This window comes from Hibiscus syriacus, unplaced genomic scaffold, assembly GCF_006381635.1.
Source record: "Hibiscus syriacus cultivar Baekdansim isolate YM2019G1 unplaced genomic scaffold, ASM638163v2 tig00110890_pilon, whole genome shotgun sequence".
In the NCBI taxonomy this organism is placed as follows: domain Eukaryota; kingdom Viridiplantae; phylum Streptophyta; class Magnoliopsida; order Malvales; family Malvaceae; genus Hibiscus; species Hibiscus syriacus.
The window spans coordinates 15,375,709-15,403,682 of record NW_024062900.1 but is presented as its reverse complement, the minus strand read 5'-3'; the positions used below and the strand labels follow the sequence as shown (position 1 = coordinate 15,403,682).

General features: G+C 35.8%; 2 protein-coding genes and 3 pseudogenes across 6 annotated transcripts; 2 read left to right on the top strand and 3 right to left on the bottom strand.

Moving 5' to 3' along the window:
• Nucleotides 1–3,339: 3,339 nt before the first annotated feature.
• On the top strand, nt 3,340–6,816 carry LOC120144856 (annotated as a pseudogene).
• Nucleotides 6,817–8,106: 1,290 nt separating this feature from the next.
• On the top strand, nt 8,107–9,723 carry LOC120144768 (annotated as a pseudogene).
• Nucleotides 9,724–10,245: 522 nt separating this feature from the next.
• Nucleotides 10,246–14,137, bottom strand: LOC120144819 (probable galacturonosyltransferase 3). 5 transcript variants are annotated; one of them, XM_039158780.1, is made up of 9 exons: nt 13,860–14,137; nt 13,175–13,227; nt 13,039–13,081; nt 12,810–12,857; nt 12,591–12,728; nt 12,180–12,323; nt 11,766–12,103; nt 10,738–11,680; nt 10,246–10,572 (listed from the first exon to the last, which is right to left on the bottom strand). In XM_039158780.1, the coding sequence occupies exons 1-9, from the start codon at nt 13,932–13,934 to the stop codon at nt 10,297–10,299; spliced, it is 2,058 nt and encodes a 685-aa protein (XP_039014711.1). In that variant the 5' UTR covers nt 13,935–14,137; the 3' UTR covers nt 10,246–10,296. The 5 variants fall into 5 exon arrangements, with proteins under 5 accessions (XP_039014711.1, XP_039014712.1, XP_039014714.1 ...); XM_039158781.1 differs by having other exon boundaries at nt 13,872–14,137; XM_039158783.1 differs by having other exon boundaries at nt 10,247–10,572; nt 12,591–12,702; nt 13,872–14,137.
• A 3,149-nt stretch (nt 14,138–17,286) lies between these two features.
• LOC120144820 (probable serine/threonine-protein kinase PIX13) lies at nt 17,287–20,006 on the bottom strand. Its single transcript, XM_039158785.1, has 6 exons — nt 19,898–20,006; nt 19,332–19,663; nt 18,359–18,494; nt 18,081–18,223; nt 17,823–17,946; nt 17,287–17,677 (listed from the first exon to the last, which is right to left on the bottom strand). The coding sequence occupies exons 1-6, from the start codon at nt 19,962–19,964 to the stop codon at nt 17,307–17,309; spliced, it is 1,173 nt and encodes a 390-aa protein (XP_039014716.1). The 5' UTR covers nt 19,965–20,006; the 3' UTR covers nt 17,287–17,306.
• Nucleotides 20,007–21,406: 1,400 nt separating this feature from the next.
• On the bottom strand, nt 21,407–23,393 carry LOC120144499 (annotated as a pseudogene).
• Between the last annotated feature and the right edge of the window lie 4,581 nt (nt 23,394–27,974).

Here is a 27,974-nt window from a genome sequence, read left to right as displayed (position 1 = left end):
TGTAAAATACGATTATAAAACGTATATGAAACAAATTCAAATTCAATGATGGAATATAAAAGTTTTTTATATAATTTTTAAAAAGTAAATAAAATATATATATGACCACTAAATTGTTTGAAACAACTTCAAATTCAAATATGTTTCGATACACATCGTGTATCAATACTGATAAATTATGTGAAATTTTAATGTATTTTGATGGTATCGATACGCACCATATACCTATACACTATGAATTTATTGTAATTACAGTGAGTATTGTGTGTATTGATACTTATAGTGTACTGATACTGATAAATTATGTGAAATTGTAGTGTGTTTTGACAATATTGATACGCACCATGTATCAATACACTATGAATTTATTGTAATTACAACGAGTGTTGTGTGTATCAATACGTATAGTGTACCGATACAATTCAAATAAGTGTACTAGTACGCGCAGGCCTGATACCTATAAATAGTGTCTTATCCAATTTCCTCCCTCCCCAAATTTTATCAAACCCTAACCCTAAAAACACACATTTCTCTCAAAATCATATCATTTATCACTCAAAATCGAAATTCATTCACGATTTTTGAAAGGCTTTCAAGGGATTTCATCTCCGAACAAGTAAATGTGCATACCCATTACATCATTGACGTTTTTTGTAGGTATTATTTCGATTTTTTAATAAATTTTCTCCACTATTTTATTTTTTTTAGGATTTTGCATATATATTGAACCTTTTTAGGTTTTTAGTTTTTACATCTAGGTTGAATATTTCGATTTAATTTACTTGAATATGATTTTTGTCTTTAGGTTTTTACATCTAGATTAAATATCTAAAATGGAATAAAATTCACTATTCTTTTATACAAAACAACAACAACAACAACAAAACTCAATTCCCATATGCAATGGGGTAAGGGGGAGGTAGGGTAGTAGGCTGCCCCCAACGCCAGGTTGAGAGTATCTTCCGTGGAAGACCTCCGACAGTCAGAGAATTAAAAATATAGATAAAATGCAATGCATGTATAAATAAATAAATAAATATATAGTTGAACAATATTCATATGCAGTCATTAATATCACTTGCGCGTCTGTAATGGGAAGTAATCCCTGCCAATAAATCCCTGCGAAAAAATCTCTGCATATAGACAGAAACGTAAGACCCGACTAAATTTAAAAGTGAAAAGAATTGTACACAGAAGTCAACGGTAGCAAGCCTCAGTTCTAAGCCTTCATAAATACCAATAACAGAAACGTATAGAAAGTGGAAGTCATGGAAATTACTTCAAAGGCATTAAAAGAAGACAGAGATGATACACCCTAAAGATGTGACCCACACTACTCGACTACCCTAGTCTTAAGTCTCCATACTTTCCTATCAGAGGTCATGTCCTCGGAAAGGGCTAAATCCATCAAATCAGATCTCAAGCAGTCTTCCCACTTCCGCCTTGGTCGTCCTCTCCTTCTGACACCGTCGACTGTAATCGACTCTACCCTCATGACCGCATCCGACGGTAGTCGCCTAAGGACATGCCCAAACCACCGTAGTCTTCCCTCCCTCTATTCTTTTATACAATGTGATTATTATATTTACATGAGTTTGATTTTTAAATGACACCCAAATCAAAACTTACGACTAAATGTTGTCGTTTAGATTTACCGTCTTTAAATCAGCCCAAAATCAAACCTCAACCTCAACTTATTTTATCAAGTCTTTTGACACAACTTTTAATGAACCCGAAGTAATGAACCAAAGACAATGTTTGATATGTTAAAAATTTTATTCTTAGGACTGAACGTGTTGCTGATTTTGAATTTATGTTTGATCCCAACTTTAAATTTCCTTATTTTGGTCTTATAAGACATTAGAAATTTATAATCTTTTTTAAGCTCGAAGCCGAAACATTTTGGCGGTTTGATAAGTGATAAGGCCACGCCATGCCACGACAACCTTTTCACCTCAGCCACTCGTTTTCTTCCATTATATCAGCCGTCGAGGCCGAGGGGAGACTTTTATATTTACATTTTTACCTTCCAAATTATACTTTTAAGACAGCTTCGCTTTCCACGGAAAGAGTGCGTTGTCTAAATTGGGGAGTGTTTAAGTCCTCCAAGGCTCTACCAGTCGCTTCCTTACTGACCATCGAGGCTATTTTTGGCATTTAAAGTTTTTTCAACAAACTTTATTTTTTATTAATAGTAATTTTCATAAAAAGACAACATAGGACGTCATTAGTAACGAGAAAAACTTGAGTCAGTGGCTCGACCGTGGCAGAGAAAAATAAACATTTCCCTTCAATTATTTCTCATTAATTTATTTATTTATTATTTACTATTTATGATTTATTATTTTATTTAAGGAGTAATAAGTCAAAGAATGAAAAAGGGAAAAAATCAAAGTTTTAATTGATATGATTTATCATTGTACCATAAGCTTAATTAACATAAAATTTTTATAAAAAAAACGTATCGATAATAATTAATATCAATCGATGAAGAAAAAGATTAGAGGGTGTTAAATTTTTCCTAAAAAGAAAAGTGGTGCTATATTTTTATGTAGGGTATAACGCAAATGGTCCATCGACTATAGGAAATTATTTTATTAAATCTTTTGACTATTAAAAATTATAAAATTATCCTTCGATTATGAAGTATTATTTTATTGAGTCAATTGACTATTGAAAGTTACAAAATGATCACCTGACTATTCAGTATATTCTAGACTTGTTCTTTTTCATTAAAAATTGACGGTTGTTTAAGCTGGATATTAACATGATGATTAAGATATAATACTCGTTTGAGATTTTGGAAGCAAATTTTATCATATCACAATCAACAAATTAATGGTTCAGCTTAGAACATCGTCTATTTTTTTAACAAAATGTGGTCATAGATAGTTTTCTCACATCGCTCGAATATGATTAGTGATATGTCAATTGTCTTTCAATAGTTTGATTTTCGTTTGTGATTCGTTTGTTGTGTTTGAATTTTTTGGTCAAATTTTTAATTTTTTTCTTATATTATCTTTGTGTGATCTTAAATGATTAAGTTTTTATGTCAATATTTATAAAAAAGATAATCATAAACGTTTAGTTTAAAATTATAAGTTTAAATTTTATTATAATTTTAGATATTTCATCTTATTTAATAAAACCGTTTTTTTAAATGACATAATTTATGATCAATATGTACATTTATATATTATGCATTAAATGATATTTGTATTATTTATAATAATATATAATGTTAATTATTAATTATATTGTTTCCTTTTGATCATATTATGAATTATCAGATCCTCGCTTCCGTACCTCTCCTTCTCATTTTTTTTTCACTGTCTCTATTTTCTCAAGTTCTATCTTTTCACGTTTTGTTAGAGTTTTCTTCTGCTTTTGTTCGTACCAAACTTTTATCATCTAGATTCTCCAGCTTTCTCAACATGCCTTTAGCGGCGTCTCAGATCCTTCAGGTTGCTCTATATTTGGATTTCTTCACGGTATATATACAATTTTCTTTTCATTTCCTTCGAATTTAATGGTTTTATTCACTGCTGCTTATAATTATTCCATTGATTTTGTTCTCAGTTTTGATTGCCGAACTTGTTTCTTTAGGGTAACTTTACTTCTTACGTGTTTCAGAATCTCATGATATATTTACATTTGTATTTTGTTGGAACCTTGGAGGGTATATTGATCATTCAAAGAAGGAAATAGGGTGAATTTTCCTTGTTTTGGTCTTTATGCACAGTTTTAATCTTGATCGAAAGTCTAATACGCGGCTGAACTGAAACTAATCTGAGTTATTTTTTTACAAACTTTTTAGTTCACTTATCTATTTTTGAGAGGATGCAGTCTTTTTTTCTTTTCTTATTTCTGTGTTGTGTATGAGTGATTCCATTTGGTTTTTAAGTTCAGTTCTTAAGCTATTTGTGTAGTTTCAGAACTACTGTTTAAGACGGAAGACTTTTTTAAAAAAAAAATTGGCTGTAGTTCTTGTGATATAAATGGCTTTATTCTTTTTTCCAGTTAACTCTTTTCTTTTTTATCATGTTCTTTGTTTCTTGGTCTATATGAGCGTCTACTTTTGTCCTTTCACAGAGTATTAAGATGTTATTAAGTTCTAATCTCAAGGGATTGGGTTGAAATCGATAAACGTGTTTCTGGTCACCAAAATTTACAGTCTAATAATAAATCTGTTATATTCAATCTTAAGTTTCTACCATCTAATAATGTATAACTTCCCCTCGTTTAAGTTTTGATGCTAGTATTTAATAAATGCTACTGAAATTGTTATTACTCAAGTCTAATGTATTTAGATGGTTTTTAATTTGGACCCAATAGTGTTGCTTAAATTGTTTTTGCTTGTCAGGGTTAATGAAGCTAATCCGTCTGTCAACCAGGAGCACAAACCGCTCCATATATCGGTTTGAATCTACTTTCAACGTTCTTATAAAAGGATTTTGTCCTAGAAACGTTGTCAGGTACAACAGCTACTACTAAGCCTTTACATAGTTCAAGTCTGTGCTGTTATTGTCAACGCTTGATAAAATGGACCGAGCCGATACGTCTGGGTTCGTAAGCGGAGGAGGAATGTTGTCGGGATATCTTTTGTTAATTTTTTTATGATAATTATACCAGTTAGTAGCATGTGTTAAAGATTTTTTTTTAAGTTTGCCCTGCCTCCTCTTCCATAGTGTTATAGTTCACAGCATCTATGGATTTGAATAAGAATGTACAGTTTCCCCATTTGTCTGAACTCTTGAAAAACGAAAATTTTGGTGATACCACTTTATGCCTGAACTTTCTTGGCTATGGAGGAAGCAACAAGGGGGGATTTGGAAGTACTCGAAGCGATCTTCATACTGGTCTTTCTACTGCCCCTGATGACGGCTGCAGGTTGGTTCTAGGGTTGGGTCCAACTTCAAGTGTATGCGATGATTATCACAATATTGACCTCAACAAGAGAAAATCATCAGCAACTTCTTTCATACCGGGTTTGCCACCTGAGGATAACTCTATCCTAAAACTCGGCCTTTCTGGAGGTACCAAGGAAAGTATGAATCCGTTGGAATGTTCATTGTTGACAGACACTGATGTTAGTATGCCTCTTTCAAACAAAATGCTACCTGTTGTCGATGAGGGTTCTACTTCGGGAAAGAAATCTGGTGGCTATATGCCATCACTCCTTTTGGCACCAAGAATGGATAGTGGGAAAGCCTTGGTGCAAACACGTGAACTTTTCCAGTTTGGAGCTGATTCTCATTGTCATCAATTACATCAAAGTTGTGAGCCCTCTAGTCAGACGGATTTCTCGGGTTGAAACTCTGTCTGAGAAAACCACCACTATGGCTTCTTCAGATAACCGAGTTAGCAATTCCAAGAAATGCAAGTTTTCCGGTTGCTTCAAAGGTGCAAAAGGGGCAACTGGTCTATGTATTGGTCATGGAGGCGGACAAACATGCCAAAAAGCAGGGTGTAATAAAGGCGCCGAGAGCCGTACCGTCTTCTGTAAGGCTCATGGTGGAGGGAGGAGGTGCCAGCACTTGGGCTGCACTAAAAGTGCCGAGGGTAAGACGGATTTTTGCATAGCACATGGTGGAGGCAGACGATGCGGGTTTCCTGGAGGGTGCACAAAGGCCGCACGAGGTAAATCCAGGCTCTGCATCAGACATGGTGGGGGGAAAAGGTGTAAGGTTGAAGGCTGCACCCGCAGTGCTGAAGGACAAGCTGGTTTGTGCATATCTCATGGCGGTGGGCGTCGGTGCCAGTTCCCAGCATGCACTAAGGGTGCTCAGGGGAGTACCATATTTTGCAAGGCTCATGGTGGCGGAAAACGTTGCATCTTTGCTGGGTGTACTAAAGGCGCTGAAGGGAGCACGCCATTGTGCAAAGGACATGGTGGGGGAAAGCGTTGCCTCTACAATGGTGGCGGCATTTGTCCCAAGAGCGTGCATGGTGGCACCAATTTTTGTGTTGCACATGGTGGTGGGAAGAGGTGTGTAGTGCCAGGCTGTACAAAGAGCGCACGCGGTCGCACCGATTGTTGCGTCAGGCACGGTGGTGGAAAGCGATGCAAGTTGGAGAACTGCTGCAAGAGTGCCCAAGGAAGCACAGATTTGTGTAAGGCCCATGGTGGGGGCAAAAGATGCTCCTGGGGAGAAGGCAAATGTGAGAAATTTGCAAGGGGCAGGAGTGGTCTGTGTGCAGGTCATAGCAGCATGTTGCAAGAGAGGGAGGCAAGCAAGGGAGGAGGGCTCATTGCCCCCGGAGTTTTCCATGGTCTTGTATCGGCTACATGGACCTCAGGAAGAAGCTTCAACAACAATCACTCCTCCTCGGGGAACAGTGTCATTTTCGATTGCATCGATTCACAGACGAAAAGGCAACAACTCATACCTCCACAGGTATTGGTTCCATTAACTATGAAGTCCTCATCCTCGTACTCAAGTTTCCAGAGTTCCGAGCAGCAAAAGGAAGGGATAAGCAGGTACGACAATCTCATTGTCAGCAATGTCAGCAGAAAGAGTTTCGACTTCTTGATCCCAGAGGGGAGGGTCCATGGTGGAGGTATCATGTCATTGCTTAATGGGAATCTGAATAACCCCATTGACGGACTCTGAAGTCAAAGCTCACTGGCCATGAAGGAACCTAGTTTGGGGTTTAAGGTTATTTGTTGAACTGTTTATAAGATTTGGTTGCTTTAGTCTTGTTTTAATCAATAGTGGTATCGTGGTCACAGTATTTGTTTTACAGCATTGGCCAATAATGCATGTCTGCTATAATCGTTTCCCAAGTTTATAATTGTTGTAGATTAGACCATTCTGTCATACATCTACTGTTTGTGGTGGTGTTAAATTTCGTCCCCGTAATTGTATTATTTGAAATGTTAGTCTTAAGCATTGAAACAATTAATATGATGTGAATTTCTTTTCATGGGTCAAGAATAATAATCTTAAATCAAAAGAACAGTGAGATTAAATCCCTAAAGTTAAAATTAGAGGAGTACATATCCACTGTGCGAAACTACAGGGACTGAGAGTATAATGATTGTACGTGGCAGTGGCACTGCTTTTTTCAGTCTTCCCCCAACACTATATAAGGAGAAACAGAGCACTCATTCGGAACTCTCTCGTTGTGAGTCAGAAAATACTCCACACGGTTGGCGCTTCGTATTCATCATTAATCCTATTTCTCTCTTTGCAATTGGCTTTTTTCACAAAAGAAGATTCAACCTTCGCCGCTCTTCTTCTTTTAGGTAATGTAATTCAGTCTATCTTCTTTCAATTTCATTTTGATTCTCAGAATGCGAATTCTTTTGTTTGATGCGTTCTTTTGCTGGTTTTCGTGTCGAAATAGAATCGAACCGGCTGAATCGCTTTGGTTTTATTCTTATTTTTTGAATCTCTGATCATACATTTCATTTTGATTTTCTGTATTATAGAATGTCCTTGCTCTTTTTTCCCCCCTGCTTTGAGATCGTCGAGTTTTTCTCCTTGGCTATTCTTTTTTTATTTTAAAAGATTTTGATTTTTCTTTTCCGTGAAGAAATTTGAATTTCAGCGAAGGGTATGATTCTTTTTCAACCGGGCTTTGCAGTCTAAAACAGAAAACGGATGAGATACTTATTCGGCGGGAAGAGTTTATGAGAGCCCAAAGGGGTTTGGGCTTTAAGAACTCTTAATCTTTGAACATAATCTTCTCCTCTCCTCTTTGATGTCAGTGGACCTGAAAGCATTGCTTTTATTTTTGAACGCTCCAATGCAAACACCTAAATCTGACAAAGCCAAAGGCTTCAAAAACTATTAAACCTAAATTTGCTTTCAACAATTTTATTTATTTTTGCTTTAGTAAAAAGCCGACACGTGGCTAAATATACCCCGTTCAAACTTCATTCCTGCATGCCAAAAATATAGAACACCAACCCCCCCAAATATACATGCAATTTGAAAACGATAAACAGAAGGCCATGATACTGAAAGAGAGGAGAGGAGTCAATATTTTCTCTTTTCCTTTCCTTTCTTTTCTTTCATTTTCTTCCTCCCCAATCAACACCTATTGTTGTTTGGGATTTTCTATTTTCCTTGGCAAAATCTGATAATTGGGTAAGGAACAATGGCTCCAAGCAAACTCAAAAAAGCCATTGGGCGAGTCAAGAACCAAACCAAGATTAGGCTAGCCACAGTTAGCGGCAGCACCTCCCTATCGGACCTCGATGTCGCCATCGTTAAGGCAACAAACCACAAAGAGTATCCGGCTGACGATCAATACTTCCGAGAAATCGTATGCATAACGTCATACTCACGGGCCTACATCATCGCATGTGTTAACACCCTGTCGAAGCGGCTCAACAAGACCAAAAAGTTGGACCGTTGCGCTGAAATCTTTGATGTAGATCCAAAGGCTATTGGCCGAGGCGATCCTGCATACGAACAACAGTTTTTCTTTTCCACGAGGCGTGGGACTCGGATACTGAACTTGTCGGATTTCCGTGATGCCACACGGAACGATTCGTGGGTAATCTCTACCTTTGTGCGTAGTTACGCGTTGTACGTCGACGAGAGATTGGAATACAAAATTCAAGATAGACGTGGAGAAAAGCTTTATAAAACAACGTCGAGAAAGAGGAAGAGACCAACGACAAGAAAAATGCCGGTAAAACCTCTCACTTTCGTGACATGAAGACGGAGCAGATATTTACGACATTGCAGCATTTGCAACAGCTGCTTGAACGCTTTTTAGCTTGTCGACCAACAGGTGAATTTCTTTCTAGAAGATCGTATTCGTAAAAATACATGTCCTCAATGCTTACGATATTTTCTGCCGTCAAGGGAAGCAATTAGATGAGCTCGATAACTTCTATTCATGGTGCAAGACTGCCGGCATTGGACAAATTTTTGCCTATCATGAAATCGAGAAAATCACACAGAAGAAACTCGATCTTATCGATGAACTTGTGCGTTACAAGAAATCTGCAGCGCAACAGATTGAGGATGGTTTACCTAAGGCTGAACCGGAAGCGATTGAAGATGTAAATGTCGTTAAGGTGTTGCTGGCGCCGGAGGAGAAAGTGCGACAAGGACCTGTTGAAAAAGAAGCAGAGAAAGGAAAGGAAGGAGATTACTCAAAAGGTATAGTCGTGGGAAGAGAGTTTAATTATTTTAACCTAGGAAAGGATGTCATGTCGAGTGAAGAGCAAGTGGAAAATTCGCACCAGCTTTGTTCGACGGTGGTGTGCTGGCCGGGCCTTTGCCGGGTTCAGGATGGGAATCTTTTGAGGACGAAACTGATTGGGAATCGGCCTTGGTTCAATCGGGGAGCAATTTCAACCATCAGAAAGCAAATCTCGGAGGTGGATTATTGATGCTCGATGGAATGAATCAACATGGCCAATCAATGAAGGCCATGGCTTCACAAGGTTCGGCAACAACAGGAAGTGCGAGTAGCGTTGCATTCGGAACAGCCAGAAGATCAGCAGTGCTGGTGTTACAGTCACCACCTTCGTCGGATGGTAAGAACATGGGAACTAGCAGTGGAGGTGATCCATTCGCAGCGTCTTTCATAGTGACACCACCGACGTACGTGCAAATGTCGGACATGGAGAAAAAGCAGAGGCTTTTGGAGGATGAAGTGATAATGTTGGAGCAACACACAAGGAATGGATTTCAAGGAAATGCTGGAACGTGGACAGTCCAAACATCTCCTTACAGTCGAGGAGAGCATCGCTTTTGAAGCTTTGAGCTTTTAAGCTTTTCTCATTCAATCAAATTCACAGGCTTTAACTTCCATCCTCTTTTTCCATTTTTTTTAATTTTTTCCTTCATAATTTTTCGTGATTGTTGAATCAACTTGACGCGCCAAATTATTAAAATTAGAGTATCAAAAGTTTTCATAGGACCATATTATGTAGTCAATTCGGTAATCAAACTACATAAATTGTATAAATTTAACAATGTAAGATTTTACTTCAAAAAATAACGGACACGTTTATATATCATATGAAATGTGTATGCAGTTAAGAATAAGTAAATAACGCTACATACACATTTTTTATTTTAAAATTTATTTTGTAAAAAATGCTACATTCACTATTTAAAAATATTTCTTATAAAAAATCCAATCACTAAATTTAAAATTAAAATTAAAAAAAAACTTTAACCAATGCTTGCATATCTCTAAACTAATAAAAAATGGTTAATCCAATGAAAGCAATAAAGAAGTCTAAAAGAATTTCCTCTTTTAACTTTTTCTTTACCTTGATAAAAGAATTACAAGAGTGAAAGCAAAAGGAGAGAAGAAATGTTGTTATTCGCTAAAGTAGCAGAGTTTAAGGTAATAGTTATCAAGCCTTACATATTTGGACCAGTATGACTTGTACTTGGCCACAGCCAGATCCAACCATGGCTTATAGTTTCCATTGTAATGGATGACTGCTGCATTTTCTATCTCAGTTTGGTTGAGGGCAGGGTCGTACCCAAGTCCTAATACGTGCCATGCCCGGTCCAGTGGATAGGTCAAGTTATAGAAAGTGATCAGTCCCGGTGGCAATGTGCCAAGCTTCCAAAGAGTTCTATCCTCGTTCTGCAAAAATAGATTCTTCATCAATGACAAAATGATGTGTAAGAACTAATGATAATTCAAATGGTTTTGAAATAATGTTAAAATGCAAGTCTGCAGGACACTGGAGTTATCAGAACTTCCCAATATGAGGATTGAAACATGTGAAAAGCATTAGTGAACTGTTACCATATCTTGCCAATGATGATAAATTTGCGTGATGTTTCGATTTTTCCACTCCTTCAAATCAAAAATATTCATACCAAATGCCCAACCACAAGCATCTGAGTCAAAGTTCTCAGAGATTTTCGGGTTGCTGAAGTTGAGATACTTGTCGAATCTATGAAAGCTCCCTTTACAGGTCTGCACTGCACCATTCACCATTCCTTTCAGATCCACGTCCCAAAGAGGTGTTAAATCCTTCTGAACTACAATATCATCATCCAAAAATAAGATCTTGTGGAGTTTCGGATATACTTCGGGAAGATAGAATCGAAGATGATTTAGCATCGATAAGTATTTTGGGTTCCTGTACTTGAGATTGTCAGACCCAACAGAGAGAGAGGATGGGTGAGTCTTGAAATAATATTCTTTAACTCTGGCAGATTCAAGTTGTCGTAGAACGGAACAGTAAGAGGAATTCAACCACTTGAAATCATCAATGTTCTCAACCTGAACTGTTGACTTGTCAGGAGCATTTAAGATAAACCACATTCTCATTGCAGCAAAATTAAGTTTATCAGTCACTATATGGAAAACATGTTTCTCGGGCTCATTTGCATGCAGCACTGTAGAATTGACGACCACAGATGTTGCGAGTATGTTATCAGAAAATATGGCATAATGGTAAAACGAAGGATCTTCAAGCTTTTCTAAGTTCAAATCCCTTCTGTTCTGATATCCATGAAAGTAGTAGTCTGCAGCTAGCTGCAGAGGTAGGCAATGCAATGGTTTTGGGACAGTTTTTGCAGCTAGCTGAATCAAGAAGGCACTTCTTTTCTTTAAAGAATCTACATTATCCTCTGCTGACTGGAGCATGGCTCGAAGCTTCCTTGCAACAGTACGGCAATCATAGAGTTGATCCTTTGCTAAAGATAGAACATGGCCCATTGCTTTTGCCTGATCAAGTGAACTGGAAAAAGAACAACGTACTTTTGCATGAAAAACAAGAACACGTGTATCTGATAATCGATATAGTTGACATAAATTTCTCGTACCTAGTATGAATATCAGAATCAGAATTAGAATCTCCAATAACACGGAGACTTTGACCAACATGTTTCAAGAGAGAATGGTAAAGATCGTTTTGGTTCTTAGACCTAGCGATGTTTGCATAGGCTTTGGCCATAATAACCTGGTCACGCATAAGCTTCAAGGTAGAATCAGAGTTAGGATTTTCATAATCTCTTCTCCATAAACTATATTTTCCCTTGACAACGGGGTACATATTTTTCAAGTTCTCAATAGCCGCTGTTGCTTCCATCTGCTTGTCAGCCTCTGTAACTTGGCGGACAAGTTCTTTAGTACGGAGATCCCTCCTTTTTTTCCGCAACATCTAAAGATGATACTATCACAAATTTCAACCATATAAGGCACACAAAGTAAATACACATCAGTGTCAGACAATTTACCTGGCGCTTGAACTTGACAGGGCTCCATGATGCCTGGTGGCGCTTTTCAGTTTCAACTTCTTGCAAATGGTTATCACCAATAAATTGTTCAGCATTTTCTTCAGATGTGGTGCTAGCTTGGTAGGAATCTTTCAGTTTAAATATCTAGGAAATAATTACAGAACTGGTAATGTCAAGGTTTTGAGCAAGGAAAAGGAGATAGACAAGTGTTCATAATGAAACTTCCTTTTCCTGGCCATATAGATCACATAACGGTTGAAAAATGTATAAGCTGATAAAACTAAACTACTTAGCTCATACCCTTAATTTCACTAAACTTGCTATTTTGATAAATAAACATTGACATTTTAAGTTTTTTAGTATAGGACCATGAATAACTAAAACCAGTTTTATGACAACAAATGGAAGTACCTGTGAGCCATTTTGTTTGTTAGGATCTCCATCGATAGGGTTTTCCAGAACCCAAGAAGCAGAAAGGTCCGTCATTTTCACCCTACTTGTTCTAATAGTCCCAGAAGCATCGCTGTAAGTTGCAATTATGTCAATATCCTGAATGAGACAAGTTTACATGAGAATTAGTCTAATTATCAGCTAAGAATTAAAATAAAAATAAATAAATCCATTCATCACCTTCTCATTGTCATTGAAAAATAGAGGAGCAGAGGAAGCTGCCAGTTCCTGCTCAGTCAACATTTGAACCAATGGTTAGTTTGTGCAACATATTAAAGAAAACAATGGATCATGCACCTCGATAAACTGTGAATATGGGCAAAGGCATCATACATCACAATTATGAAAACTACGTAATTTTGATTGATCAATTTAGAAAATGATTCAAATCTACAATATATAAAGGAACCTTTCTGCCATACAGCTTCCGATATGCTTTGAGTCCTCTTCCACTGCAAGACATAGCATAAAACAAATAATCAAAATCAATTAAATTAAGGGGGGAATTTTCTGAAAACAGAACCCAAAAAAATTAAAAATCTCACATTGTTTTGCTATCTGATATCTCTGCATCAACAATGTTTATACTGAAAATAACCTGAAAGAATAATCATCTTAACTACTTTAAAAACAATAATTTGCTAATAAATAGAATGGGCAAAGATCGGATTAAACAAATAATTATCTAATAGAAGTTGCCATTTTTAATTTTTTACTTTAAGGATTAATTTGGGTTAAGTTAAATCAAATCATCACAAAATGATCTGAAACATCTATAATCAACCTATTAAAACCCTAGAGAGAACAAAAACATAAAAGTAGGCTAAGTGGCTAATTCAAATCCAAATTCAAGCAGACTTGTGGGTTGGGGGGAGGAAGGAGATTTTAGAAAGGAGAGATATCAGAGCGCTTACGAGTATTAAACATGAGAGTAACATGGAAATGAAGCTCAAGAATAATAATAAATTAATAATTAAAAGCTTACAAAAAAGATCAAATTAAACAAATGGCTATTTCATAAACGTCGGCATTTTTTTTTCATTTTGAACTTTACAGTCTGTTATAATTAACTTTCAGATCAGTTACATAATAATCTAAAACATCTACTATCAATCCATTAAAACCCTAGAGAAGACCAAAAAAACCGAATAATATGCTAATTCAAATCCGAATTAAAGCATGCTAATAATAAACAAAAAAAAAGGAGATTCAAGAAAGTAGGAAAGATACCAAAGTGCTTACCAGTATAAAACATGTGAATATAATGGGAATGAAGGTCGAGTAAATGCTCGAAGCAGCTTCCATGGAGATACAGAAAGAGAGAGCTTAGATTTTGGATTCTACTTAAAGTCGAGCGGGAGCGTGACGAACGGGATTGATATACGTTATGAATCGCAATCGGAATTTTCCGCCGGTTATTTTTTTTTCTTTTTGGTCGCCGTTTGTTTTTTCGACTCCGCGTTGCGTTTCTTTAAACCCGGGAACTTTGAGAAGCACGGGACAGGAGCTAGTGAGATTCCGGATCCCAGAACCGCGGTGCTGCCTTTTTATTATTATTTACTTCAATTTTGCCGGTCAAAGGGATGGATTTAAAAATACTAATAATAATGATATAGGCTATGGGAAAGGGTGATAGAGTCTAGGTTGAGACATGTTATTAGGGTTTTGGAAAATTAATTTGACTTTATGTCAGGCAGGTCTACTACGGAGGCGATTCATCTACTTCGACGGCTTATGGAGAAATATAGAGAAAAAATAAAGATCTTCACATGGCATTTTTTGACGCGTATGATAGCATACCCCGTGATACGATCTGGACGACCTTGGAAACGAGACGGATCCAAACTGCTGATATCCGGGCGATTCGTGATATGTACTGTAGATCTACTACATACGTCAGAATTACAGTTGGCGACATCGAGGCATTCCTGGTGGAAATCAGACTCTACCAGGGGTCGGCTCTTAGTCCTTACATCTTCGCCTTGATTATGGACGACATCTATTGTGCGACACCAGACGGTGTTCCATGGTGTATGCTTTTCGCTGACGACATTGTCCTAGTTGCTTAAACAAAAAATGAGTTGAATAGTAGACTGGCTACCTGGAAGACTGCTTTGGAAGAAAAAGGTCCAAGAATCAATATTGAAAAGACAGAATATTTATGTTCAAACTTCAGTGGGAACCAAAACGATGAAGATGTAGAAGTTTGCATCGAATGACACATTCTCCCCTCAAAGTATTGTTTCAAGTACCTAGGGTCTATGATACATAAAGATGGGGTGTAGATGATGACATTACATATTGTATAAAGGCGTGATGGCTAAAGTGGAGGGTTGTTACTGGAGTTTTGTGTGACAAGAAGGTGCCTCTAAAACTTAAAGGAAAATTTTATAGAATGACAATAAGACCAGCGCTGCTGTATGAATCAGAATGTTGGGCTATCAAGAAGGATCACGTTAGGAGGATGGAGGCCGCATAAATGAGAATGCTTCAATGAGTATGTGATAGGACTCTGTGGGACATGACACCAAACTCTGCAATTAGTATGTCCTTGGGGGTAGTGCTTGTATCTGAAAAATTGAGGGAGGGAAGACTACGGTGGTTTGGGCATGTCCTTAGGCGACAACCGTCGGATGCAGTCAGGAGGGTAGAGTCGATTACAGTCGACGGCGCCAGAAGGAGAGGACGACCAAGGAGGAAGTGGATAGACTGTTTGAGATCTGATTTGAAGGATTTAGTCCTTACCGAGGACATGACCTCTGACAGGAAAGTATAGAGACTTAAGACCAGGGTAGCCGAGTAGTGTGGACCACAATCATAGGGTGTAGCATCTCTGTCTTCTTTTTTAATACCTTTTGTAGTAATTTCCATGACTTCTACTTTTTATACGGTTCTGTCATTGGAATTTATGAAGGCTTAGAACTAGGGTAGTGGAGTAGTGTTGCCTTAGTTTAGGTTTTAACCCATTTGACTTTATACCTTCTCGTAACTTGCTATCACTGACTACTAGATATCATTCTCTTCATGTTTCCTCTTTTTAAATTTAGTCGAGACTTACGTTTTCTATCTATATGCAGAGATTTTATTTGCAGGGATTACTTCCCATTACAGATGCACATTTGAAGACTGCATATGAAGTCTGTTCAACTATGTATTTATTTATTTTATACATGCATTGTATTTTATCTTTATTTTTAATTTTCCGATTGCTGAAGGTCTTCCACGGAAGCTGCTCTCTACCTGGCGTTGGGGGCAATCTACTACCCTACCTCCCTCTTACCCCATTGCATATGAGAATATGGTTTTATTGTTGTTGTTTTTGTAATAATAATGGTATGTATATATATATATATATATATATATATATATATATATATATATTTACATTTACCACCTACAAATTAAGACGATAAATTTAACCGGAATTGAATTTTGATTCGGAATATTTATAGTTTTTGTAAAAATATAATTTAAATTTATATATTTATTTATCATCTAAATATTTTTGAAATTGAATCATGCCTTCATTATCTGAAATTAGTGTCATAAGCGATTACCTACAACCACACCAACAATGATGTCCAAACACGAATTAATTTATTTCGATGATTAAAAGAATCGTTGTTTTTCTTAAAGATTACTGTCGAATATCAATGACTACATCAAAATGATTGAGTATTAATTGTCATATAATTAATAATATTAAAAAAATATACTATTTTATAATCACCTTAACTTAACAAAAATACATGATTCTTCGTAATGATTTCGTCTAACGACATGTATATAATACTAAATAATATGATGTAAAATCTTAAAAGATTAGTATTTAAATTTAAGGCATTTAATATTTACTAAAATAGTTATTTTATTTCTTATTTTTTTGAGTATTTTAACTTTTAATAGTGCCTAAGCTTGCAATTTTCAACATGTTTGAAGAATGATACCGACGTTTGATTAGCAAAGTCCTTGCTAATCTTGTACCCTAATTAATGAATATTTATTGGGGGATTTTGTAAATATCATTTGGGGGTTTAGGTTAAGTGATTATGCTTCTGCCTGTAGCAAGAGAAATTGGCACTAATAAAGGGTCCCTCCACATCTTTTCCATTAACACAGTGTGGGAGAGGTGGGATTTTAGGAGGAGGAGGAAGTAACCAGGAGAAGAAGAAGAAAAAATAAGCTGGAGAAGAAGAAGGGGGTGGGTTAACAGGGGGTTAACTGCAACGTCATCAAAAACTAGTGAAAGATAACCGCAGGGACAGAAATAAAATCGAACTAAAAGTTTGATGATTGTACTATAAATTTCAAAAGTTGAATGACCAAAATACAAGCGCCCTAAAAGTTCGGGGACTATTTATGTACTTTACCCTAAAAATAATTACAATTCTAACAAGAAACCAAACACAACTCGCACTTACTAAAATAATTACAATTTAACTATTACAGTAGCCATGTATCCAACATAAGTCACACTGAAAATTGAGCTCAGATTCTAAACAAATACAAAAATAAAGCAACGGGAAAGGGAAATGCTTGTGGAACAATTAACATGTTAATATTGAGACCTGCAACAAATCCGGAAGATGTTCCAACTCACCTCGGCTGTGGACTATTCGTGTCAGCTTGTTTTGTTTCATATTTTGGTGCAAGTGGAGATCGATGGTGCAACGGCGGCTACTGGTGATGCCTACGATTTGGTTGACTTGCAGTGTGCTTTCTCGGCTCTTTCGGGTTCTCGTTTATCGACTCGATCTGTTCCAAAGTGTATACGACTTCTTTCATCGATGGTCGGTACTTCGGTTCGGATTCTAGACATTTTAAAGCAAGCTGGGCAACTCGAACTGCGGCTTTGGAAGGATGTTTGCCCTCCAACCGATGGTCCATTATGTTCTTCAATTTCCTTCTATTGGATAAATACGGTTTTACCCAGTCCACCAGACTATGTTGCCCACTGGGGCGATTTGTATCTAGTGCTCGCAACCCTGTTAATATTTCAACTAAAACGACACCGAAACCGTACACATCACTCTTTACGTATAAATGTCCTGTTAAATCAGCAGATGATTCACGTCATGAGAAGTGCAAAGTGGGGTTTTGCTCGATTCTCTTGAAAATGCAACAATATGTAGAGCAATGCAACGACATCACATATGAAAACACCCGAATTACTGAAAGGTTTCGGAGGATTACCTGTAGCAACATACTCCGGAGCTGCATATCCATATGTGCCCATTACCCTTGTTGTAACATGCGATTGGCTGGCCGAAGGACCCAATTTGGCCAACCCGAAATCTGATAACTTGGCAGTATAGGACTGCAATGTAACCAAGCCAAACCACATTAAAATTCATGTCTCCTTTGTATGTATTCAAAGAGAATGCTCTGCACTTCATCAATTATTGAGGTCTTTAATTTCTAAACGAAAACACAAGTTGCATGGAAAGTTACCCCATCGAGTAGTATATTTGAGGCTTTGAAATCTCTGTAAATTACTTTCTTGTCTGAAGAGTGCAAGAAAGATAGGCCCTTTGCAGCTCCTATCGCGATTGTAATTCGTATTTTCCAATCAAGAGATTGGACAGTAGAACCCCCTGGTAACAGAAACCATGATGCGTGTGATGAACAAAGTTAACTCGCCAGAAAACAGAGATTGAAAGTGTGCACACATAAAATATATCCTCACATGATAAAACCGGAGATATAAACAACTAATGTTTAACTCTTACTTCCAAACAGATGGTTTTCCAAGCTACCCTTCTGCATAAACTCGTAAACGAGAAGAAGCTCTTTATCCTCCCAACAGTATCCAAGAAGCCTTACAAGGTGAGGATGAGACAACCTCCCCAAGAAATTTACCTCTGACTGCACCAATAAATGACAGAACAGAAGCTTTAGCAACCACGGATGTCTATACGTTTTAAATATTCGAAGAAAACCAGTAAAACAAGCAGTAACCAATTCCCAAAATGCAGGTGTGGATATGTGAGCTATGGATGTACATCATTAAGAGAGATTTTGAAGTTCTATAATATGTACAAGCCAAAAGCGCCTTTGCAAGATGACATGGAGCGATATTATGATGTTATACGAGATATGGCATTCGTAAAACTATCTGAGCAACCACTGATGTCTATGTTTTAAATGCTTGAAGAAAACCAGTAAAACATGCAGTAACCCATTCCCAAAATGCAGTAACCAATTCCCAAATTGCAGGTGTGGAAACGAGAGCTATGGATATGCATCATAAAGAGAAATTTTGAAAGTTCTATAACATGTACAAGTCAAAAGCACCTAAGCAAGATGAAATGGAACAATATTATGATATGGCATTCGTAAAACTATCCGAGCTACAAATTTTGGGGGGTGTTGGTGGGGCACGAAAACCGGTTATTTCAAAATGCAAACTGAAAAAGGCACTTCCAAAAGTGGCAATGTAAAGCATAATAATATGGTTTAGCCTTGAATAATTATTCACTTTTCAGTCCTCTTCACTTTGCATAACAAGCTTTGAACTCTAAAGACATCATCTTCCATAGATAGCAGAAAACTTATTTGTTTCTTTCAGTTCTCTTTAACGAGGCATTTTTGGTAATTGGAAGCTTTTGTCTAACACACATGAACGATTCAGCTGAGGAGTATCCATGGAATAATTAAAGAAGAAAAAACAAGTAACAATATCTAGAGAATCAATGAAATTACCTGCCATTCCTCAAATCCTTGCCAACCCTCACAGCTGAGTTTCTTAACAGCAATGGGGGTTCGAATTCCACTCTTCCCTGCCGCCTTGTCATCGAGCCAGCCCTTGAAGACTTTACCGAAACCCCCCTCACCGAGCACCATGTCAGGCCTAAAGTTCTTAGTGGCAACCTTCAATTCTGCAAAACTGAAGTCCCTTAGGTTAGGGGTGGGCAAAATTTGCCCATTTTGAAAAGCCTCATCCCCACTCGAAGCCGAGAACCTGCTGTCCCGGGAGATGTTACTGCCCCTAGATGTTGCAGTTGAAGCTGTGTTGCTGGTTGACTGAGATATAACTATGGAAATCCACAGAATTGAAATATGCTTAGAACAAAAAGAACATGCATAGTACATTTTCCAGAAATACACAAGCCAATGACCAAAATACAACAACAAAATAGCATCAATATCTGGATTTTGGTGCCGAGTGCAAAAAGATCTTAAACAATCAATTTCAAGTTCATTATTTAGCAAAAATACGAAACAATATATGTTTTGAAGAAGAAGAAGAAGAAGAAGAAGATAAATACCTGAACTGAGAAGAGCAGTGGTCCTTGGTGTTGGATTATCAGCTGGAGAACACCAGCAGATTCCCATCTTCAAAATATATCTTATCCCCAGACCAAAAACAAAAGCAAATATATATTTCCAACAAGCTGATGATAAGAAAAATAATCAAAATTCTTGCTTTAATCAACCACAAGGAAAGGGGTTTGCTATTTCACATCAGTTGACTTCAATGTTGGTTTTCCTTTACACAAACTGGGTTTTCTTTATTCAAGAAAATCAAACAACTAAACTTTGACAACGGAAATAAATAATAGAAATATACATTGCAAGCAAACAAAATTTAACAGTGCATGTGCTCTGGGTATATATATATATATATATATATATATTTTAAAATGAAAAGACAGAGTCTTTGGATCTTAACGGACGACACAGAGTTTCTTAACGTATCTTGGGTCAACCGCCATGTCGGATAAGTCAGTCAAATCAGCCAAAATAAAAGTCTAATTATACGTTAGTCCCTATATTATGCAGAATTTGATATTTAATCTATCTCTACTTTAATTTAACATAATTTAGTCCTTTACTTTTATAATGTTTTTAGTAGGCCATATTATCAGTATGGTTGGATGTTGTCCTTAAAGTGATGATATGAATATTTTTATAGATTATTATTTGATAGTAGAAAATTTTAAAACAAATATTAAAATGATATTATGCATCTTTTGAGTGGATTTTAATAAATTTTATTTTTCACTAACAGTGTACATGATAATAATTTATTTATTACTAATATTCAGTCACATAATTAGATTTATATAGAAATTCAATCAATAATAAATTGGATGTTAATATAATATTTAAAAGTAAAAGTGACGGTAACAATATAATCAATTTGGATCTATAATAATAATAATATAAAATAACAAAATTACATTAAATTAAATATCAGATTTTAGCATAATTGAGAGACTAATACTCCAGATTTCAAGTGAAGAATTTCACGTTTATTTATTCCATTGTTTGAAGCTTCAACTTTGCTTTGGTAAGCATTGTGGAATAGGACCAAATGGAAAAGTTAATAATTATTCACGCCATCAAATTAACTATTTTAAATTAATAAACAAACTATATGAATACAACATGATAAATGTATAAACGTACCAATCGCGCTAAAAAATTCAAATTATCATATATTTTAAATATTTTTATTGATAATTTATTTTCGTTATTAGAATTTTATAAGTTGGTCGTCTCCTAAAATAAACCCGCTATGAAAACAGAGAACTTATTCAACTTCTTAATGCTTAGTTGCTATTCTCATGTCATGTAAACTCACCAGAGTTATCAGCTAGCTGCAATGAAGTACTCTTACAGGAACTCCAACATGATCAAAACTGAATAGTAACTCCAAAATCTTTATTTAGATTTGCAAACACGAAGGAAAGGGAAGTGATTTACAGGCATGGCAATCCTTGAAAAATAAAAACAACATTTCTAATATCATACAAAATCTTTATTTAGATTGGGTTCTACGAATGCGATTCGAACGAGTAGTAGTTCGGAGACCTCACCTTCGTTGCGAGATTGCATGTCTGGTCTTTCTCAGATAAAATCTCCATTACAGAAAGCCAAGTCCCTGAAAGTGCAAGAACGGCTCCAAAGGTCATAATTCCAACATCCAAGACGCATCCCTTCCATCCCTGCTCGTCCTTGAATGCCAGCAAAGGTAATATGAACCCCAAACAGCAACACGCGCTGCTTCCGATCAAGGATAAGAAATCCGCGAAATTCGGCACGAACAAAGCTACCAAACTTACAAACAAAACAAGTAGCCATCTTAGCCACAAGCAGTACCTCCCTCCCGAAAATCGCCTCTCCACAATCTCATAAACCGGATTCATCATTAACGGGAAAGTGAAAAACAAGTTGATGCAAAGGCCTAGTTGAACCAAAAAGCTGATCCAGCCAGGCCCCAAGTTAGAAGTTACAATATCTTTGGTTGCAGCACCAAAAGCAATGTAACCCAGAGCTCCAAATTCTCCATACATCAAAGTAGTCAAACCCATCCCGAGTGCCAAAATTTTCCCAAACTTAGCATTGTCTTTCATCTTAGATTCTATAAGCAAAACCATAGCAATCCCTTCATATCCGAAAAGCGCCAAACCCATGCCATAAAAACACAGAGACACCCCCAAAAGCCTTAACTTCCTGTCTTTGCTTCATAGTAAGTCTCAAATCCTCAACCATAACCACTCCCATGGCCCCAATATCCACCACATCAGCAAAAATACTTAATGGAGCTAAATGTGTTAATATTTTAATCGAATTCGACCCCAACTGGAATGGAAAACATCCCCATATATACAAATTCTTCGCCGTAAAACGGCACATCCCTGAGTTTAAACTCGAATTCATGGATGCTTCATTGTGAAAAAGATTGATTAGGGTGTTGGAAACGAATATAAGATATCCAATACAAAATCCAGCTTGAGAGAGAGTAATAAGTACATCAACAACTAGCCTGCCAATATAATTTCAGCAATGAGAGGATAATAATCAAATTAGAATGTTTCCCCCATTAGAATATATACATAAAAACAATAAAACCATCAACAAGAGACAGCTTGCAAGCAAGGAACAGATGATCAATAAAGAAAAGGTTAAAATATGTTCCAAGTCCCTTCGCTCTTCATACATTTGAAACGTAGTCCCTATTCAATTCCGATCGTTAACACCATTAAAATTCTTTAGTTAAATTTAAGTCTATTACATAGTTGCTAAGTTAGTATTTTTTTTTTCTAATTTCAAATTTCACATCAGTCAAAATAAGAATTTTAATAATGTTAATAATTGAACTTGATTTTTTAAATTGAGAAGTATAGGAACTAAACTCTTATAATTAAAAGTAAGAGGACTAAATTTTGAAAGTACTAAGGGTACAGGAACTTAGAACATTATTTAACCTAAGGAAAATTATTGGTGCATTTCAGTTTCATTGTTGAAGAACTTCAAATGATAAGCATGTCATAATCCAGTGCAAAACTAATTATGAATTCCTTTAAGATTCAGACAAAATTTCATAAGATTATGTAAGAAATAAAAGAAAGACAATCTAAATCTAGGAAATAATTCAAAACGTAATTAAAAACAACAAAACCTGTCAGATGTGCCATAAACAGCGAAATCCAGATCGCCAAAACAATTAACTTCGGTGATGCCATTGTCAACTAAGTCAAGCTTACGGCGGATTTGAACCAGAAGCAACATACATTATGTGGTGGAACCAGCAATGAAGAAAAGAATGAGCAAGCCCATGATCCGTCCAGTTCTTTTGAAAGTGTAAGGCATTCCTAAAACACATGCATCGACTATGGCTATAAAAATATTGTCCAATGTCTTTGGATGCGACAATAATGGCTTCAGCTCGCCTATGAGAGGTGTTTCTTCTTCCGGCAGAGGAGACATCAATTTTCTCGAAGATAAGGACGAGTTCATTTCCTTATTAGACACCATGGATGATTGATTCCTCGATCAAAACAAAATTTAGGTTAAAACGTTCTTCTACAGATGGAATTTGAATTTCTTTTATGTGGAAATTTGAATGCAAGATGTGTAGTCAGTAATCACAAAAACAAAATATATTTTTGAACTTAAAAAATGCAAAATAACACACTTTTGATGGAAAGAGATGGAGATGATAAGTGGGAACTTATATTTTATAATAGGATAAATTATGCATTTAGTACCTAAACTATTAATTTTGGTCCGTTCTAGTACCTGAATTTTCAACTTTTTCAAAATCATACCTAACATTTAGTTTTTGATTCATTTTAGTACTCCATCGTTAAAAACTCAAATCGTTTAGTACCTAAACGATCCATTTTTGTTGGAATTTTAGGCTCTATGAACAATAAAAAATATAGCCATGAAGGGGTGAGTTTTATTTTTTGAAAAATTGGGAATTAAGGATAAACGATAGGAAAAATAGGCGCAATGTGGAAATTTGAATGCAAAATGCGTAGTTAGTAATCACAAAAAAAATATATATTTTTGAACTTGAAAATGCAAAATAACACATTTAGATGGAAAGAGATGGAGACGATAAGTGGGAACTTATATTTTATAATAGGGTAAATTATGTATTTAGTACATAAACTATTAATTTTGATCTATTTTAGTACCTAAACTTTCAATTTTTTTCAAAATATACCTAACATTTAGTTTTTGATTCATTTTGTACTCCACCGTTAAAAACTGAACGCGTTTACTACCTAAACTATTTGTTTTTGTTAGAATTTTAGGTTCTATGAACAATCGAAAATATAGCCATGAGGGGCGAATTGATTTTTTGAAAAATTTGGAATTAAGGAGAAACGATAGGAAAAATAAGGAAAAATAAGTACATATAGAAATTTGAATGCAAAATGTGTAGTCAGTAATCACAAAAACAAAATATATTTTTGAACTTGAAAATGCAAAATAACACAATTTTGATGGAAAGAGATGGAGATGATAAGTGGGAACTTATATTTTATAATAGGGTAAATTATGCATTTAATACCTAAACTATCAATTTTGGTCCATTTTAGTACCTAAACTTTCAATTTTTCAAAATCATATAGTTTTTGATTCATTTTAGTACTCCACCATTAAAAACTCAACATGTTTAGTACATAAACTATCTATTTTTGTTAGAATTTTAGGCTGTATGAACAACCGAAAAATATAGCCATGAGGTGTCGAATTTTATTTTTTTAAAAATTGGGAATTAAGGAGAAACGATAGGAAAAATAGGCACAATGTGGAAATTTGAATGCAAAATGGATAGTCAATAATCGCAAAAACAAAATATATTTTTGAACTTGAAAATGCAAAATAACACACTTTTGATGGAAAGAGATAGAGACGATAAGTGGAACTTATATTTTTTTCAAGAGTCATTCAAAGGCATTTTCTTAATCCAAGTCATGAGGGTATTTAGGTCATTTTGGTATTCGAGATAGATTTATTCATTCCATAGCTTAAGGGTATTCAGTCATTCAAAGGCTTGGGGGTATTTTAGGTTATGTCACAATTCAAGGGTATTTCAATCCTTTACTTTTGTCTAGTCTTTCCATTTAATTCATACTTATCATTTATTTCATTTATTTTAAACAATTTTGACAATGAGAGTACTTTCGATAAGTTAGTCTTCAGATGAATGCTCATAAATAAAAAATTATGGGTCTAGAGTCTTCTCAGAGGTTATGAACTGTTTATTAGAAATCTTCCGAACAAAATAGGAACTTAACAGTTAAATCAATAATTTATCAGATTAGATACGAATTTTCAGGGTACTTTTTAAATCAAAGTCAATACGGGCTATTTTTACCTCTAAAGGGTAATTATGTAATTTCTCACCTAAGTATTTTCGATGTCTCAATTTTTAACAAGAGTAATAAAATTTTAAGGGTTATGAGTTTAAACACTTCACTAGTTAATCATAGAACTTGAAATTGTTCCTAATAAATCTTCTAATTTCTTATATGAGTCATCAGAGTTTTATTTAGTTACTTACCTTTTTACGTTATTCAAATCGAGTTTAGAAATAAATAACTATATAGAAGAGACCAAACGTAATCATCCAGGCATTTCGCGATACTAACATGTATCGTAATGTATGCATAGTATAGTAAAGTATTACCTTGATTTTCGAGCTACATCGGTCAAGCATTCAAACTCTATTTGATTGCTATCAAACTGAATCCAACGTCCACTAATATCTCATATACATATCAACATAAATTATATCAAAAACGAAGCTTAATTACGAAAAACGAATTGAATCGAGAGGTTAATCAGTGAAAAATAGCTTATCGAGTTTGAATTTAGCAAAACAGACCTCAAAAATAAACTCAGAACATCAAAAAAACATCAGGATATGTGTTCCTAGAAAAAGTTAACGGCTGGTCAACGACCAATCAACGGTTAACGGATCGGCTCGGCTCGACTCGACTCAGTGATTCAGCTCAGCTCAGCTCAAACAACTCGGTCCAGATCAGCCCAACTGGGTCAGACCGGTTCAATTGGTCAGTAGACTCCCGATTGACAGATGACGTTTATACGCAGGGGGCGGCGTATACGGCACATGCGACGGCTCTGATCATCAGTTTGGCATAAAATTTTCCAATCTTGTAGATCGACACCTGGGAAGTCTCGTGCATGTATTATTTTTTTACGAAACACGGCAGAGTGTGGAATTTTAAAATGTTCAAACTTTTCCAATGGTTACCGGTGAGTGATAACGGTAGAGCAACGATATTGTGAAGATTTTGGTCAGTTTTTTAGCACACGGTGACGGTGAGTCCAACTACGGTTGCGATGAGGCAAGCTGACGCCTTGATCGACCGAAATCAAGGGTTAACCGTAGTGTCGGGTCGGGTTTTGTCACACGATCAAACATCGATTCATGGTGAATGGCGGTGTTGTTCGGTGCAGAGAGGCTCGAGTTTTGGTTTCTGGATGACGATGATTTAAACAAGGGTGGTGGGGGATGAACGGTGGCTGAACGACGAAGAATCGGGGAAACGACGAGGGAACGATTAAGGATTTTAAGTTTGGGAATTGGGGATTTTTGGGTATATCACCCGAACTTTAAGCCTTAAATGATATTTTCATGATAAAATATCAAGAATAGTGCCTAGTCTAAATGGTTAGGGTATGGGGGACCTTACTTAGGGGACAAGGGTTCGAACCTCGTTGGCCACCAACTTTATTTTTTATTTCTTTTCTCTATCTATAGAAAAATGATAAATTTAGGGTTAAGTACCTAAACTTCCCATAGATTCTAAATCGAACTATAATTTTTGAAACTTATAATTTGGTCCCTAAATTAATTAAATTATCAAAAACTTATATAATAAATTTTTTAATTATTAGGGTTTTGACAATTCTCCCTCTTAAAAGAAATTTCGTCATCAAAATTTACCAAAGTAATAAAAATGTGGGAAATGAGATCTAACCAATTCTTCAATGTATCAAGTATCTTTTTAAATGGTTATGATTCATTCCACTAAACCTTAACCAGATGATTATGCACATATTTCTTCTTTTTCAAAATTCCAGAATTCAAACATAATTCTCCTCGTAGAACTAAACATACCTTAATTATCAATCCTTAATCAGAATAACACTTGCCTACTTTCAGTGCGACATACAAACATTACTGTTTTCTTTTATACAGGCAACATTACCTCGAGATTTACACATTTACCAAGTATTCAAACATTTACTTTAATCTCACATAGGTCAAATCATTGAGGTACAAAGCTCATCACTTATTGGGTTTTAAAGTCATAAAATTGGAGCAAGAATTATTCCAAAAATTCTTCAATTTAGTACATCAGTGCAAAACTTTAGGGGGAGAACACCTTATCACAGCTTGAACCAGAATCATGCTCTTCAATCCATTTGGGTACCGGTTCTTAATATCGGAACATCACTTATAAAGTTTATATTGAAAACATGTTGATGTTTCGATTTAACAAATTAAGTTAAATGAATTTTAAGATTTTACAAAAGATTTTCTAAGTATATTCGATGTAATTATTCGAATATCAAAATATTACTCCAAGTCTTTCAAAGTTCATTTTAATCCTTACTAAAGTGTAAAATTGTGTTTTATACTTAAACTATTTTAAAACAATTTTACAAAGTATTTCGAGCCTTAATCGAGCCAAAAATATTTTCTTTTTAAAGGATTTCAAGAAAAATCAGATTGTCCAGGGGGTACAGATTCCCCCAGGGGGTACCAATTCCTCCTAACTAACGGTCAAAAACAGATTGCACTTAGGGAACCGATTCCCCATGAGGTGGTACCAATTCCCCCCACGCTCCAAGCTATTTATTAATTGTTTCTCATCCCCAAACGGCTCCAAAACATCCCCAACGACTATATACGACTTCAAACACATTTCAAGCTATAAATACAAGCTAAGGACACTTGAAGAAGCAAGAGAACAACTATCCAAGCAATCAAACACAAGAGAAGAGTTTTTCATTTTTATTTTATTTTTCTCTTGTAAATATTTTGTGCTTGTGAGCTTAATTCTTGTA

Excerpts from the sequence above, each read along its gene's own strand:
- LOC120144819 (XM_039158780.1), bottom strand. The coding sequence starts at position 13,934 with ATGGAAGCTGCTTCGAGCATTTACTCGACCTTCATTCCCATTATATTC. Across the intron at positions 12,324-12,590 it reads ACAAACAAAATGGCTCACAG|ATATTTAAACTGAAAGATTC; the intron begins GTACTTCCATTT and ends ATTATTTCCTAG. Across the intron at positions 11,681-11,765 it reads GATTCTGATATTCATACTAG|TTCACTTGATCAGGCAAAAG; the intron begins GTACGAGAAATT and ends TTCTTTTTCCAG.
- LOC120144820 (XM_039158785.1), bottom strand. The coding sequence starts at position 19,964 with ATGGGAATCTGCTGGTGTTCTCCAGCTGATAATCCAACACCAAGGACC. Across the intron at positions 18,495-19,331 it reads AAGGATTTGAGGAATGGCAG|TCAGAGGTAAATTTCTTGGG; the intron begins GTAATTTCATTG and ends TTATTGGTGCAG. Across the intron at positions 18,224-18,358 it reads GGAAAACCATCTGTTTGGAA|GGGGTTCTACTGTCCAATCT; the intron begins GTAAGAGTTAAA and ends TTCTGTTACCAG.